Source organism: Ostrinia furnacalis, unplaced genomic scaffold (assembly GCF_004193835.3).
Source record: "Ostrinia furnacalis isolate ACB-3 unplaced genomic scaffold, ASM419383v2 OfSCF7044, whole genome shotgun sequence".
NCBI classification, from domain to species: Eukaryota; Metazoa; Arthropoda; class Insecta; order Lepidoptera; family Crambidae; genus Ostrinia; species Ostrinia furnacalis.
Window position 1 is genome coordinate 3152 of NW_021137283.1, and position 15587 is coordinate 18738.

The 15587-nt window shown below is 36.9% G+C and overlaps 1 protein-coding gene across 1 annotated transcript in view; it reads right to left on the reverse strand.

The window, feature by feature from the left end:
- Positions 1 to 14077: 14077 nt before the first annotated feature.
- Uvrag (UV-resistance associated gene) overlaps positions 14078 to 15587 on the reverse strand; it is a 30979-nt gene continuing 29469 nt past the window's right edge. The window contains exon 10 of the mRNA XM_028318923.1: positions 14078 to 15361. Coding sequence (XP_028174724.1) covers positions 14921 to 15361 — 441 coding nt within the window. The 3' untranslated portion in view covers positions 14078 to 14920. The remainder of the gene's footprint in view (positions 15362 to 15587) is intronic.

A 15587-nucleotide genomic window follows, 5' to 3' on the forward strand; every position in this document is an offset into this window, starting at 1 on the left:
CCACTAGCTATTATTCACCTAGGTGAAGATAATGGAATTTTAAGTGTTCTTATTTCACCTCGGAACCATTTCATCCAGGTGATATCGCCCAGGTGGATTGATTCCACTAAAGCAGTCGCCTTTGCTCACCTAGAAATTGATTCACCCAGGTCTTCATATCAGCTATTAACAAGGGTAATTAATTCCTAGATGAACAAAGGCGACCGCTTTAGTTGACTCAATTCACCTGGAAAATAAAGCTAGCCCAGGTGATCAAAGTAGAATAATCCGGGATACTATATGAAAGAGCGCACAGTACACCGATTTGGTATCGGCCGATTCTTCATACAAATTGGAAGCCGATCCAACTATCGGCCAACTGAAATTGTGTAGTCTGTGTCGCTTTTTAACTACAACGCGAAAGCTCTTGGCATGCATCTCACCTGATGAGAAAGATAGAACACTTTACGTCACATTTCACTTAAAAATTCATAAATTTAAAGAAACTGTAGGATTGGTAATCGAACTTGGCTATGCCTGAGCAATGAATTATAACTCTTTTCAACTGAAAGTCGAACCATTGCTGCACAAAAGCCTTCCTATTTATTACTTCTTTTATCGGAAAGCAATTCACTTTAATGAAAAACGCGTAAACTAGTCCACAACATAAACTAGGCCGTAAAATGACCATTAATGATTTATCCCAGTTAGTTTTCTTGGAACGTTTTATATCTTTCTTTTATGGTGTTTACCACACATGTGCTAGAAGTAAGTAAGTATTGGGAAAATATACACATAGCTGGGCATTAACTCGTTAATCCGTTAATCGTTAATTAACGAAGTTAACATTTCTATTAACGGATTAACATTTAAGTTAACTTTAAAAAATGTTAACGGACTCGTTAACTTCCGTTAAATTATCCTAAGTCCGTTAATCGTTAATCCAGTACCTACTATTTACCAAAAAGATACAGCAGGCACGCTGAAAAACACTAGAATAAAAATTAGCCAAGTGCGTGTCGTGCCATGCGCAGTGTAGGGTTACGTAGTTGTCCGTCATTAACACAGTATATTTCAGAAGCAAGCAATTACTTCATCTAAAGTAACTTTTAATATTTTCTTCTAAGGAATTGTCACTAGTTAAGGAGTTTTATAATACATGAGTTAAATGACTATTACTCTTAATCTAACTGATGTATCTTAACCGCTACAGTTTTCCTTGAAAGTTCATAAAAAGCAGTATATCTTTACGAATTTTACTAGATTTTTAAAGCCAACAGTTTAGTTTTTAAAGGGGGGGGGGGACGTCCTACTCGAACAAAAATTGGCACTTTAAACTTAAATATTTTGCAAACCGATCCCTAAAACGAAAAATAGTCTTAGAAACCCCTTAGTCATTTTTTGACCTATCCAACGATACCCCACACAATGGGGTAGAAGATGAAAAAAAAAATCATCCCCATTTCACATGTAGGGGAGCTACACCAAAAAAATTTTTTTTTTCAAAATTTTATTTTACCGTTTTGTCGGCGTGATTAATATACATACCTCCACAAAATTACAGCTCTCAAGTGACAATAGTTTCCAAGCAAACCCTCGGATAGACAGACAGACATATCGAAACTATAAGGGTTCCTTGTCAGGACTACGGAACCCTAAAATCGCGTTCTGACAAGTACGTTCGAGCTTCCAGAACTTCCAGAACCCAAAAAAACAGTACGAAACGATATAAAAAATGCATTTTTTTATTTATTTACAAGCTTTATATTGACTTCACTTGTTAGTATGATGTGTGGGACAAATCCTGCAACTGATTCTAAGACCAGTTCTCAACCGATAGAGCTGAAATTTGGTACACTTATGTAAGTACGATGAAAATGCAATGTTATGGTACCATTAAGCTGGTCTGATGATCGAGTCAGGAGGTGGGCATAGGAACTCCTAAATGAAACGAATTTGGGTTCGTTGGATTTGTCTTTTCGAGCACTTTAGTACTACATAGATGATGTCCAGGGTCCTGATGATGGAGTCCTGAAGTGGCCATAGGAATTCCTAAACGAAACGGTGGAAACTTATCGAGTTTGGGTTTGTTGGATTTGTCTTTTAAATTGTATTGTAATTAAACCAAGGCTCTGATATTAAGATACTATAGACTAAGAGCTGGTGAAGGCCAGACCTACGTCATTTTATAAAAGCTGAAATTTTGTCAGCGTATGCTCCCAATACAGGTTAGAATGTTGGTGGATTATGAAGTTTGGGTCATCGTTGCTTTGGCAGCTATCCTAAAAAAACTGTCTGGCATGGAGTTGGAACTGTCAAAACTGTGTGGCTGATGAACTTCTAATCATTGCCCAAATATTATACATAAAAATCAGAATTTATGGTAAGGTACCTATAACGTAAGTAGAATTACAGTCTATTGAATATACAGAAAAAGCCACCGTATAAGTTAGGCTTACGTTATACCATAAAAGCTTATTTGCTTTCGAAATGATTTGAACCTTGCATACAAATACTTTTTTCGTTTTAAACATGTGTTAACGGATTAACGATTAACGTTAACTTGCGTTAAATCTTACTAAATGTAACGTTTTAACGTTTAACGAAGTTAATTTTTTTATTAACGGTTTAACGATTAACGAAGTTAACTATTTGATTAACGGTGCCCAGCTATGAATATACACTAGAATAATCTAAGTCTAAGGGTGGATTCGACCAAAGAAGAATAAATATTATTCTCAGAATAAATTGCCAGTTATTTTGACATATTTCCTATACTGAAACTGTCAATGTGCCAGTTATACCAGGAGTTATTCTTGGATTAAAGTTTGGTGGAATCGGGCTTAGACATATTAGTTATCTAGCTGACACTGCTGGGTAGGCGGGCAGGATAAAATTAATTTATGTTGCCTTTTATGAATGTAGGATACGGGACTATTCCCACCGCTGCAACTCCTGTGTAGCCAGGATCTACAGCTTGACGGCCAATAAAAAACCAACCAGTGAAGGTCAAGTTTGTGGAGGAGGAAAGCTAAACTGTCATTGGACCCGCAAGGAATTAATCAGAAGAACATAATGCAGGATAGTGATCCATAAGTTTTGTAAGGGATGCGTATATCGACACTAGTTTGCAAACTCAACTATTTATTTATTTCAAATCCATAAAGTATCTATACGAGTAAAAGCTAAAAACTTTTCAAGAGCTAGAATGAAGTGTTTTTAATCCATTCATGTCTTGGAATCGTAGGAAAATGGTGTCAACAACCCAATGAGGGTTTTCGCGATTGAAAAATGCGCCAGATGGCAATACGTAGACGGGAGGTCCAAATGCTGCATGATTGGTTATTTTTGACATGAAATTGACAGATATGTCAAAATCCACACAATTGGGTTACAATGAGGGTTTTCGCGATTGAAAAATCCGCCAGATAGTAATACGTAGATGCGAGGTCCAAATGCTGCATGATTGGTGGATTTTGACATATCTGTCAATTTCATGTCAAAAATAACCAATCATGCAGCATTTGGACCTCGCATCTACGTATTACTATCTGGCGGATTTTTCAATCGCGAAAACCCTCATTGTAACCCAATTGTGTAAAAACCTACACATTTTGCGGTAAGTATAATAAGTTCTTGTCCACGTTAATGAATAACCAACTACACTATTACTTAGCCGCTGCTATGAATATTCAATAGGACATGCCCCACTAATTAATGGTTAGTTACATTTTATGTTACTAGAGCAAAATCTAGGGTAGTTAGCTAGTAGCTACCTACGTATAATGGACGATGTAATAATATAACTGAAAAAATGGACTCACTTTAGTTGTTATTTCAAGTATAGTTCTTGAACCTCACGAATGCGAGTGAGCTTAACTTGTATGTGTACGTGTACATGCACATAACGATAGTGTAATGTCTGTCAAAACTTTTGAAAAACTAACAGTAGCGAGCCACCACACATGTAAGAGTAGGCGCACACCGTTGATTTTTCGTTGTACCACAGCGTTGAATAGAGCTCTGTGATTGGTTCGTGTGTGTCACACCGCCACTCAAGTATTGTCTATAAATAGGTTTTAATTTAGTTGCGGGTCAAATGACAGTTTAACTTTCCCTCGGGACAAACTTGACCTTCACTGGTAGACATGCTGGCTACACAGGAGTTGCAGCGGTGGGAACGAGAGGTGGGAATAGTCCCGTTTAGCTGACTAAGGTTAAGAGAAAACAACGTAGTTAATGGTTTTAGTGATTGATAACTACCATGTGCTCGCCTTCATTTGTTTCCCATGACGTCTAGACAAATGAATTTACCCAGACGAGTTAGAGACAACTTTTATTTGCGTCGTACAGTTAGATAGTACGAGTATCTCTCAGACATTGGGTCTTTGCCAAAATGGGTAACCTAACCAAAATATTTTTGGCCAGCCAGCGTGAATATGATGGTCATGTTTAAGTTTTAATACTAACATGTCAGCAACATATCCAGTAAATAAGTTAGATGGCTCAAAATGTGCTGGTTGAGTTAGATAAAAATAATGCCTCTCAGGGAAATGCCATTGCCAGTTCTAATGTAGTTAGTTTGATCCCCATCGACTGCTAAACTATAGTTATAAACTGTGTGAACTCAAGCGTATTTAGCTTAACTACATATAAAAAACAAATTCCTTCGCTGCGTCTGTCTGTTCCAGATAAACTCAAAAACTACTAGACTAATTTTCATGCGGTTTTCGCCAATATGATAGTTTATATCCTACTTTTTATGCGCACGGTGTTCATACTGTGACAGATCGATATTTAAGCGAGGGAAGCCGCAGGAAAAAGCTATATAGTTAGTATAATTCTTTATAAAAAAAAACCATTGCTGCAGGCTACGGAGGACTTAAAACATTTTTATCGTTTCTATCGCGGTAAAAACCCTTTGTTTTGTAGTGGACGCAGTTTTTAATTTATGCTAAGCCTTTTCCCATTTAACCTCTATTACTTTGAACTAGTGGGAGCTTTTAATGCGTGTTTTGTAAAGCAATTAAACTTTGACTAGTTATTACCTGTGACTGTGTCTGCAATCTGCTTGTACTTGTAATGCCCGTATTCACGGACATTACTATGAGGTCTCACAGTGCGCATGGACGCGAACTAATCACAGAGATCTATTCAATGCTATGCGTTCTATATGTTGCTTCACTTAATCAAGCATTGTAAATACGGGCGTAAGAGTAAAAATAGGACACGTGGAAATATAGGGTTACAGATTCATATACTGAATGGGGTTCTATCTGTTTAGGAAAAGACTTGACAACAATCCCCCATATTATAAGTAACTCGGATGACGAAACTATAAATCAGTTTAACACATACATCAAAATAATTACATTAGAACAATGAAGATACACCAAGTAGAGTTAGAGCTTATTTATGTAACACTTAAGTATCGGGGTTTGGGAAAAGTGTACCTAAATCACTGCGTGGTTTAAGTAGCTAGTCATTTGTTAAGGGATTCCTATAACCAAAAGAACTAGGAGTCTCCTTGGACAGACACGGGCACTTACACAGGGTGTGCTTAAAAAGTCACAGAGCTCTATCTCCATTTTTGCTTTATCAAGCCTCTGGATGCGGGCAGCGCAGGACCCGTCTTTGTGGAAATCCTTGGGGGAGGCTTTTGTCCAGCAGTGGACGTCATTCGGCTGAAACGAACAAGCCTCTGTGTAGTACCCTACACTACGATAACTTCGAAATCCTTCTATGTTCTTCTGATTAATTTCGGCGTGGGTCCAATGACAGTTCAACTTTCCCCCGGAACAAACTTGGCCTTCACTGGTTAGGTTTTTATTGGCGGTCAAGCTGTAGACCCTGGCTACACAGGAGTTGCAGCGGTGGGAACGAGAGGTGGGAACAGTCTCTTAATTTGTGATGCGTTCTTTGGTCTTAATGATCCTGGCTACACAGCAGTTGCAGCGGTAGGAACGAGAGATGGGAATTATAGCTCCGTGGTTGGAGATATTCATCCTTTGCCTTTATGGGAAGTGAACCCACTGCGTTTAATTCCATTGCGATGCAAATAATACAGTTTGTCAAGGACCTCTCTACAATAAATCACAAGCCTAGCAATTATAAATACATGATACTGTGTTCAACTAATTGGGGTCAGTTTGCAGTGAAATGTTTCATAATTTCCATAATACCACATGGTGTAGTATGATAATATTGTAATTAGCATTAAAACGGTCGTTGGTATTCAGTACCGCAGAATTGCTAAAATCAAGTGGCAGTGGGCGGGGCACATAGCTCGCAGAGCTGATGGCTGCTGGGATAGAAAAGTTCTCGAGTGGCGACCACGGGCCGGAGGACGTAGTTTAGGCAGGCCCCATTAGGTGGACCGACGATCTGGTGAAGGTCGCGGGAAGTACCTGGATGCGGGCAGCGCAAATCCTTGGGGGAGGCCTTTTTCCAACAGTGGACGTCATTTGGCTGAAACGAACGAATAAAGGCGCTATTTTGCAACAAAATTGTGCAGTTTAAATTGCTGCTGGCTGTTGTACGTTTTGTTAGAACAACGATAAACCTATGTAATAAATTTAGATGAAATACCGTTGCAACATAATCTATGACGCGTAACATGCAACGTCTGTTCTCTAAAAATATACCATCGGAGTTTAATAGTATATTTCATTTATATCGCATGCGCGCGTAAAATACGTGTAAGCTCTATATTTTATTACAATGTTTGGAGTTTCTTATGCTATTTTAGCCTTTTCAGTATTTAGTTAGTATACATCTACTTCATAGTTAGAGAAAGGACAAAGCTAAAGGCTAAGTCCAAACGTATTTGACAACATTATAAGTGTGTAATATTCGCTTTTACTTAATGTAACAAAATGTTAATTATATTAGTTAAGATCACAAGTAACAACAAAATATCACAACGAACTTTTACAATTAGAAGCCACCAAAGTGCGCAGTTGTAAACAATCGTGCGTAGCTTTTGCGTAACCGCTTTCACGCGTGCAAGTTCGAGAACATTCTATGACTCTATTACTTTTTGCATGAATCCACTAGTTAGTGTAACATCACTACTCTGAAGGTAACGGGACGAGTCTAATCTCACCACTGCAACTCCTGTGTAGCCAGGATCTACAGCTTGGCCTCCAATGGAACCCAACCAGTGAAGGTTGAGTAGTCGGGGCATAGCTAACTGTCTTGGAACCCGCAACGCATTTAATCGGAAGAATAACAGGCAGAATTGAAGGTAACACTAGTGGAACATCACCTTGATTTAAGGGATGACGCACACTTAAATTTACATTAACCTCCACCTTAAGGTGGTCTGAAAAGGTTGCTTTTAGCATAGCTTTTAGACCGACAACGTCAGGGTCTCTCATGGACTTTTAAATTTCCCTGAAGAAGAATCTTTTAGTCGAATAAATTGGAAATACCAAAATTTATCAAAACAAAGAGATACGGTTTTTACCGACTCGTTTGCTACGGCTTCCGCACTCGATGAATGTTTAAAAAAAATATCTGCAATGGTACACTATAACGCTATGGGCTTCAGGATAAGAAACCCATGTCTACGTAATACTTTATTAAACTACAGCTAGTTTAACTGTGCCAAGAATGAAATTGATAAAAGGAAGGACAGTTTTTTTGGCATAAAGAATTGGAATAAAAAAAATCTTCGAAGATCTTTCGAAAAGACAATAAAATAAATGTGTACCTATTAAACTTGTAGATAGGTAGTTATTTAAAGAAATATCTGTATTCTTTAGAACAAAACTAGAGGCAATACAAAGAAACAGCATAAACTAAACTTACTCGGAAGCAACAGTTCCATTGTTTCAATCGCACTTAACTTGGTCAACACAGAACTTTATCAACTGCACTTTATTTTAAACCTTTTATTCTTTAGGAAAAACACAAAAACTGCACACTGCACACACACATCTATAAAAATAACTAAATTAATGTCCCCAATTTTAATTAAAAACCTTTTTATTGCACTATTTTGACACAAAATTTTGCACTTTTTGGCGAAACTTGCTTTTTCTCTAAATTGATATCCGAACTTTTTAAAATGGTCTCAGAGATTTTATTATCGTAGTAATATTCCACTGAAAATCAGTTACAGGAGCTTAAAAGCCGTGTTGAGTCTGCGGAATGCCGCAGGCGACTGAAGGAAAGCTGCAAAGCTGAAAGCTTTCGGAAAAGCTCAGGGTTGCCTGCGAGGGGAAAATAATGGGGAGACGGGTAATGTGGGGCAGTAAATAAGCTATAACTTGCGTAGTATAATGGCGTCTTTTGCCGAGGAAAACTACGTGTTTACCATTGTAAATAAACAAGTCAATGTATTGATAACTTTTTATTACTAGAAAGTAGTTACTAACACGCGGTTAATAAATATGCAGTTGTAAGTACGATTTACAAATAAAATATAATGTTATGGTAGTATTATGAGAAATAATACTTACTATGTCCAATGTCCAGTAATTCGATTTTATCAAAGTTAATTATTTTCTGTATAAATGATAAAAAAAAATATAAACAGGTATTAACGCTATTTATATTAATTACTTAAATTATGCAACGTGAATTTTTAAGAAACGTCGGAAAAAATGCAAAATTCCGACTAAAATAGGCGAAGACAACTGAACTGACGCATCCTTTTCATTGCTGTATCGTTGAACCTGTCCATTGGAATAAATAAATAACCATCCTTTTGGCGCAGTCGCTATCCGATAAAAAGTAAGGTAAACTGCATAAAGTAGATGCACACACCTGCATAATACTGCAGGTACTTCCTACACGATTTATGTGACAGCCCTCGAGAGATTCGCTGTTATTTACTATTGTAACCTTGGCTTCATATGTATGTGGTTTGCTACTTAGTTAACGAAGTTGGATTCCATTTTTCGAAGTATGTAGGTATGTAATTCGAATATTTTCTAGATATCTTTTTATCCACAACGGGGAAACTATTACATCTCACCTGATGGTAAGTGATGATCAGACCGAAGGTGGAAGCGAGCTTCACCCGGAATCCTCAACCACGGAGGAACTGGCTATCTTACCTTTAACTGCCGGAACACAACAAGTTATCACGGTTGTTATGGCGAGACTTAGAAAAGATGGTAGTCGCTAGCCAGGCGGACTTAGAAGAAACCCTACCACCAACCAAATCGAGCAGAAAATTTACCCGCTTAGCTCATGGAACGTAAGTGGTCGCAAGAGACCGCTTTCTTTCTAAAGCGCATGGACACAAAAATTATTTTTTTTAAACTGAAAACAAATCAGCTTTTCCTAAGTATCTGGCTATAATTGCTGCGTTTGAAGTTTATTTGTACTTTTTTCGTACATGATCGCTTCGTCTATCTGTAAACAAACTTTTGAAAATAATGACTAGATTTAAAATTTAGAGCACTTTATTTAAAAAAAAATCGGAACTCAAATTTTTTTTCATATTTTTTTAGAGATAGTACATTAGTAGAGCTACCTCCTCTAGCAGTTTGATTCACCCATTCTGGCACACCCTGTATGTTTATCCACAACGGGGAAACTATCTCATCTGATGGAAAGTGATGATCAGGCCGAAAGTGGAAGCGAGTTGTGCTGTACCCGGAATCCTCAACCACAGATGAACTGGCTATCTTACCTCTAACTGCCGGAACACAACAAGTTATCATGATTGTTATGGCGAGACTTAGAAAAGATGGTAGTAGCTAGGCCAGGCGGACTGAGCAAAAACCCTACCACCAACCAAATCGAGCAGAAAATTTACCCGCTTAGCTCATGGAACGTAAGTGGTCGCATGAGACCGCGGTAACAATTGATTTCTTTGGATCGATTCGCTGGTACTTTAAGGGCTACAATCGAACCCGAAACCTCTGGATCTGAGACAGTTAGGGCTATATTTCACCGGGACACCATGGCGGCGCAACCAGTCGCCGGCTACCAACAAAATGTATGCAGCTTTGCGCAACCAAACGGACACCAGGTGAGTAACTCTCCTATAGAGCTGTATACATTTTGTTGGTAGCCGGCGACTGGTTGCGCCGCCATGGTATCCCGGTGAAATATAGCCCTTAGTCTTACCACTAGACCAGAGGTGGTTAAAAGACGAATGGGCGACTAAAGAAGCTATTATAAAACTACCGCCACGTAACGTTCGCCCAACAGGATGGGCACGAATTCAATATGTCGTTTCTTAATGTTAATTTTGGCTCGAGGTGCTGAATATAGATTGTTTTAGGATTAAGTATCTAATCATTGTTTTTTGTTTGGGTGATATAAACTAGTAAACGCTTGCGTTTACTTCTAGGTATCAAATAAGCTACCACCATCATATCAAGTTTGTCGCTATATCGTTTCGGTAGTTGAAGCACAAAATAAGAACCCTAGCGATGCAAAGCGAAGTACTTAATTATGAGTTTACCTTCTGTCTTATTTTGTGGTTGAGGTAAGATAGCCAGTTCCTACATGGCGAGGTTTCCGGGTCAAGCTCGTTTCTATCTTTAGCCTGATCATTACTGCTATGGCTAAAACGATAGCATTATTTTATTTGCTATCTTATTATCGCAAAAGCTTTCGTCAGCGTAAGAATTAAAAGTGGCTTACTCATCATCATCATTTCAGCCATAGGACGTCCACTACTGAACATAGACCTCCCCCAATGCTTTCCACGTTGATCGATTGGTAGCGGCCTGCGTCCAGCGCTTCCCTGCTACCTTTATGATGTCGTCGGTCCATCTCTTCCTCATCGTATTACTCATTTACGTATTTCTTACTCATAGTATTTTCATATTCAAATGTAAGTTTTATCAAAATCGGTCCAATCTTTTAGTGCGAGGGAAAAACAAAATTTCGCGTTTACAATTGAGTTAGTTAGACATAAAAGTATAAAATGTCACCGTAATGTGTCTCCGGTTGTNCTGGTTGTGGTAGGTCGTGGATTCAATTCCCACTTTCAAGTTTTTGACAGTCTCAAATGCTAAGAATTTTAATAACTTTACGTTTAATTTTTAAATGAAATAGATAATTGACAATTTGCTTATAAAATGATAGTTGTTAAAATGTTACGAAGCACGTACGTCCATTCGATCTCTACAAAGAACAGCTGTGACTAAAATTCGCAAAATGCGAGCCAAATTCTTATGCGATGATTTTATTGTTTTTTCACGAGTTGAGAGAACAATTTAGAAGACGAACGAAAAGTTAGTCGATGTTAGTTTTCTGTTAAACATAATACCGCAACTTTTTTAAACTTAACTCCTTTACCTCCTGAAAGATCTAAAATGATATTATTTTTTAACTCAATACTGGCTGGTTACTAAGCTCGCATACGCCATAGAAAAAAAAAGAAATATCTAAATTTTTCGAATGCGTTAAAATCAAAGAGCAGGGTTTATTTTTAATTTGAATTCACGGCTCTGGGTTCGAAGCCTTTTGAGCTACTTGTAGAGTTAGAGCAGGTATAAAACAGTCTAGATTTTTTCAATCTGAAATTGATTGATTAATCTAATTAATTTAACTAAACAATTTAGCAATCGTCCTTTTAGTAATGGATATCAGACCTTTGGAGATTTGCCTATAGGTAATTAATTTAATTGTGACTAAGCTTCGAGATGCTTTTCATTACTTTTAATGTGGCGTCAAAATTGCCTTGATCTTATTATTGTCATTCTAAATCAATCAGCTACCGCCTAGATCATTGACATGTCAGTTTTGATGCATCTAGAATCGGCGCTCTTCCAATTTAAGTATAATTAAACAATTACCTAGGTAACTACCGTATTCCGTTATATAACTAATACATTGTGGCCAGATGTTCTATTTCATGACACACTATACTTTTGGTGCTGGAATTAAAACTGAAAAACTTACCTTACGGAGAAAGCGTTAGAGATGAAAATCGTTAGTGATTAAAAATAATACATACCACATGCGTTTTAACGCACAAACATCCTTTTAACGTTGTACGCACTGATCACACATTTTCTCACAGCACACACGGTAAAAAATACACTTTAGTCTATGGCCTTTCCAGTCGTTGTCGAATTTTGAAAAAAGAACCGATTTAAATTTTCGAATCGGTCCGGCCGCTCGAGCGCCGGACTTGAATATAGCACGAAATCAGTTCGCACGGACGTTAGCTATTTATAATTTCGCTGGGTGAGCCGCGGTGGCCAGCGGTTTGGGAGCTCCTTACAGATAGTGCCCCAAGGATTTAGTGGCGTGAATCTTTGAGATGTAGCTCAAGGTATATTGGCTGGCGGCTTTATATTTTGACTGAGAGGTTACACACACCCGGGCCGACTTTCAGCTTCCTCGATTGTGTCAACGGCCTACTGAATGGAGAAAAAAATTACAAACATATTTTAAATTTTCTCATTGCCAATCTTGTTTACTTGTTATAACTAAAAGCTATAAATATACCGCTAGAATGCCACGTTGCAATGTGATAGGATTTGGGACAGGCAGCAGCTAGAAATAACGTTGATTGACATACAATACTTGCCTATTGTTTATTTCGGTTAATGTTAGGTGGCTCAGCTAATTGCACGGTTTAAGACTAAGAATGTTCTGGGTTTTTTCTTTCGCTGTAAAAGATACAGTGTATGGAGACTGAAACGTTCATCATCATCATCATCATTTCAGCCTGAAACGCTAATTTTGGATAAAGATTCGTTATTATGGTGTACTTTTTAAAGATATTTTAGACTATCTATTGAATATTTAAAACAAGATTGCGTTAGATAAATAATACAAAAACTTCAAGGGTTCAAAATAAATATATTTACTGCAATTATAACAACATGTGATTACAATATGAATTACTGTTCAATATTTTCTATTCTATAACACAATATAGGCACGGCTTACAGACAAGTCGCTTTTATTATTAATGTTCAATTATTAAGGGGTGTAAATGTTTTCTCTATCTCTCTCTTTTTATTTTAAGGTATATCCGTAATCGGTACGTAGATAGAGCGTACGCACTGTCCTGTATTTTTCATACAAATAAAACAGTAAAATTGTGTCTGAACCGCACATGTTAAAGATAATTCTTTTTGGCGATAATTTTATGTTAAATCAAATGATTCTCGCAATAGTATTTTAAGGGTAAGATAAAATTAATTTATGGTGTTTTGAAATAATATTTGAAGACGAATATTGAAAAATATGTGATTATGAAACGCTTTAATTTCAATAGATAAAATTTGAAATCAGTGCCATAAGATAATTAATTAATCATTGAAAGAAAAACCTTTTCCTCTTAATAATAATAATTTTAATTAGGTTCGATACAATTACAAGGATAAATTATAATTATTAACAAATCACAGATCATGCACACAAAATTTGTATTTAAAATTAACCTAAGAAATAAACTAATGAAACGAACATACGCCACGGAAATTATGATGATTGAATATTTTCATTCGATTTTGACCTTATGATAAGCGAATAATGCTCAAAATTCTAATTATGGTGGCAATATTGGGGCAGAGCCGTATAAAGGATAAAATGTGCAGATTTGGAATCAAATCACTTTGAAAAATAAGCTGTGATATTGAAATACAGTGATTTATATGGCGTATGTCACCAACAAACCTACAAGTCGAAATAATTTTAATAATATTCAAGGAACTATAAAGCATTACAACATTTTTTGACCATACAAAAATCAAGAGAAAAGCAGTGTCATACTTGCATTAGAAGGGATATTGAAAGTATGGCCATCTCTTTCTAATATGAAACAAACACAAAATCTGATAATAATGCTAGTACGGTATTGGCATATAAAGAAGAGTGACATTTCAAGTCACTATAATAATATTCATCACAGATGCGTATTATTGATGTTTTATCTAAAGCCCGGTCTCCGAGCACGTAGAATTTTGTCCAATGACCCCAAGCTACCCATCCTTATCGCTCACGCGTAATTATGACGCTGTTGCGCTCGCACACACACTGCGGGCGCCCGTCGCACAGTCGCGACTGCGAGGGATAAGGATGGGTAGCTTGGGGTCATTGGACAAAATTCTACGTGCTCGGCGACCAGACTATAATAATAAATTAGCGTTTGCTATGTTGTCAATAATAATAATGAATTTTCAAATAATTGTTTAAAATATGATTGAAATTGACCCAAACGAAGTGGCGAAACTTAATAATACGATGTCTCTACATAATAAGAATAATAATATGAAAAATCACAGTATTTACAATGCGTGTAACTACGAAAAAATGTCTTAACCCATCAAGATAAATACGTGCAGGGCTAGCTGTTTTCAACCGACTTCAAAAAAGGAGGAGGTTCTCAATTCGACCCGTATGTTTTTTTTTTTCTATGTTTGTTACGCGATAACTCCGCCAATTATGAACCGATTTGAACAAATCTTTTTAAAACGTTAATTTGACACTGACAGTTCTTTGTAGAATCGCCAGTTAGCTTGAGTCCTTTATGTCCTTAGTTTATGGTTGAAAATCAAGTAAAAACAATGAAATGTTGCCTCTTTTGTACTAATGGGGCATGTATTTTTTCTTGATGGACGTTATTTATTATATTATCGATTTGAACTTTTATTCATGACTTATGTGAATAAGTAAGAAAAAATTCAATTAAACATGACGATAGCAGTATTTTTGAGGATTTATTCGAATCATAGGGAAAAGTAATTAATTTAAAATTGATTATTCAAGATACAAGACTTTACACCCTAACCATCAACAATAATTAAAGATTATTTTGTAATCATTATTATGTAATAATTACAAATCATAAAATCGTTGTATCAACATTGTTTTATACAAATTGCAATTACAGAATTTTTAGAAGTCTTTAAACACATAGTTTTATATCAGAAATTTCATTTTTTATAATTAAAAGTGTAATTGATATTGTCTTCGATCCAATTTCTGATATAACACTATTTCTTCCCGAATATTATTTCTCGTCGCCATCTTGTTCAACTGTCAATTGACCCGTATCCAAGATGGCTTCCGCGCTCGGTATGACAATGACATCTGTCACGTTTTTGGCACACACAACGTCACACACGTCTTGATTCTCGCACGTATCGCACGCTACAGTTTCTGTTTCACTTTTTCCTTCAACGCATTTGACCATATTGTCGTTTATGGTCTCCATATGTTTCGCCACATCGAAACCCTCGTGAATATCTCTTATACCACTTGTACTGCAAAAGTTTTCAATTTCTGAGCATATCCTTTTGACACTTTCATCGTGGCACGTCTCACAAACTTCGTCGCCATTGTTGCTTGATATTCTGACCAGCTTTTCTGATTGTAGGTTGATTAATTTTGTATCTTCTCCCAATGTAAATATGACTTTTTCTTCGGAGGTTTCCGAGGGTTTTTCTTCTATGTGTGTTGGTATTTCGGAGTCGGAATTGTGAGTTTTGAGGAGGGAAGGTGGCATATCAGCGCTGTTGGCTTGGGTTAGCTTCATGTTGTAAATGTTGGGCTCACTGCCCATGATCGATGTGGTCGACGCATCCAGATTTGGCGACTCCTGTTAAAAAAGTCGGGTTTAGTTTAGGGTGGAGAAAAATAAGGTCTAACGCAGAATTTGACAACAGAACATCAATATC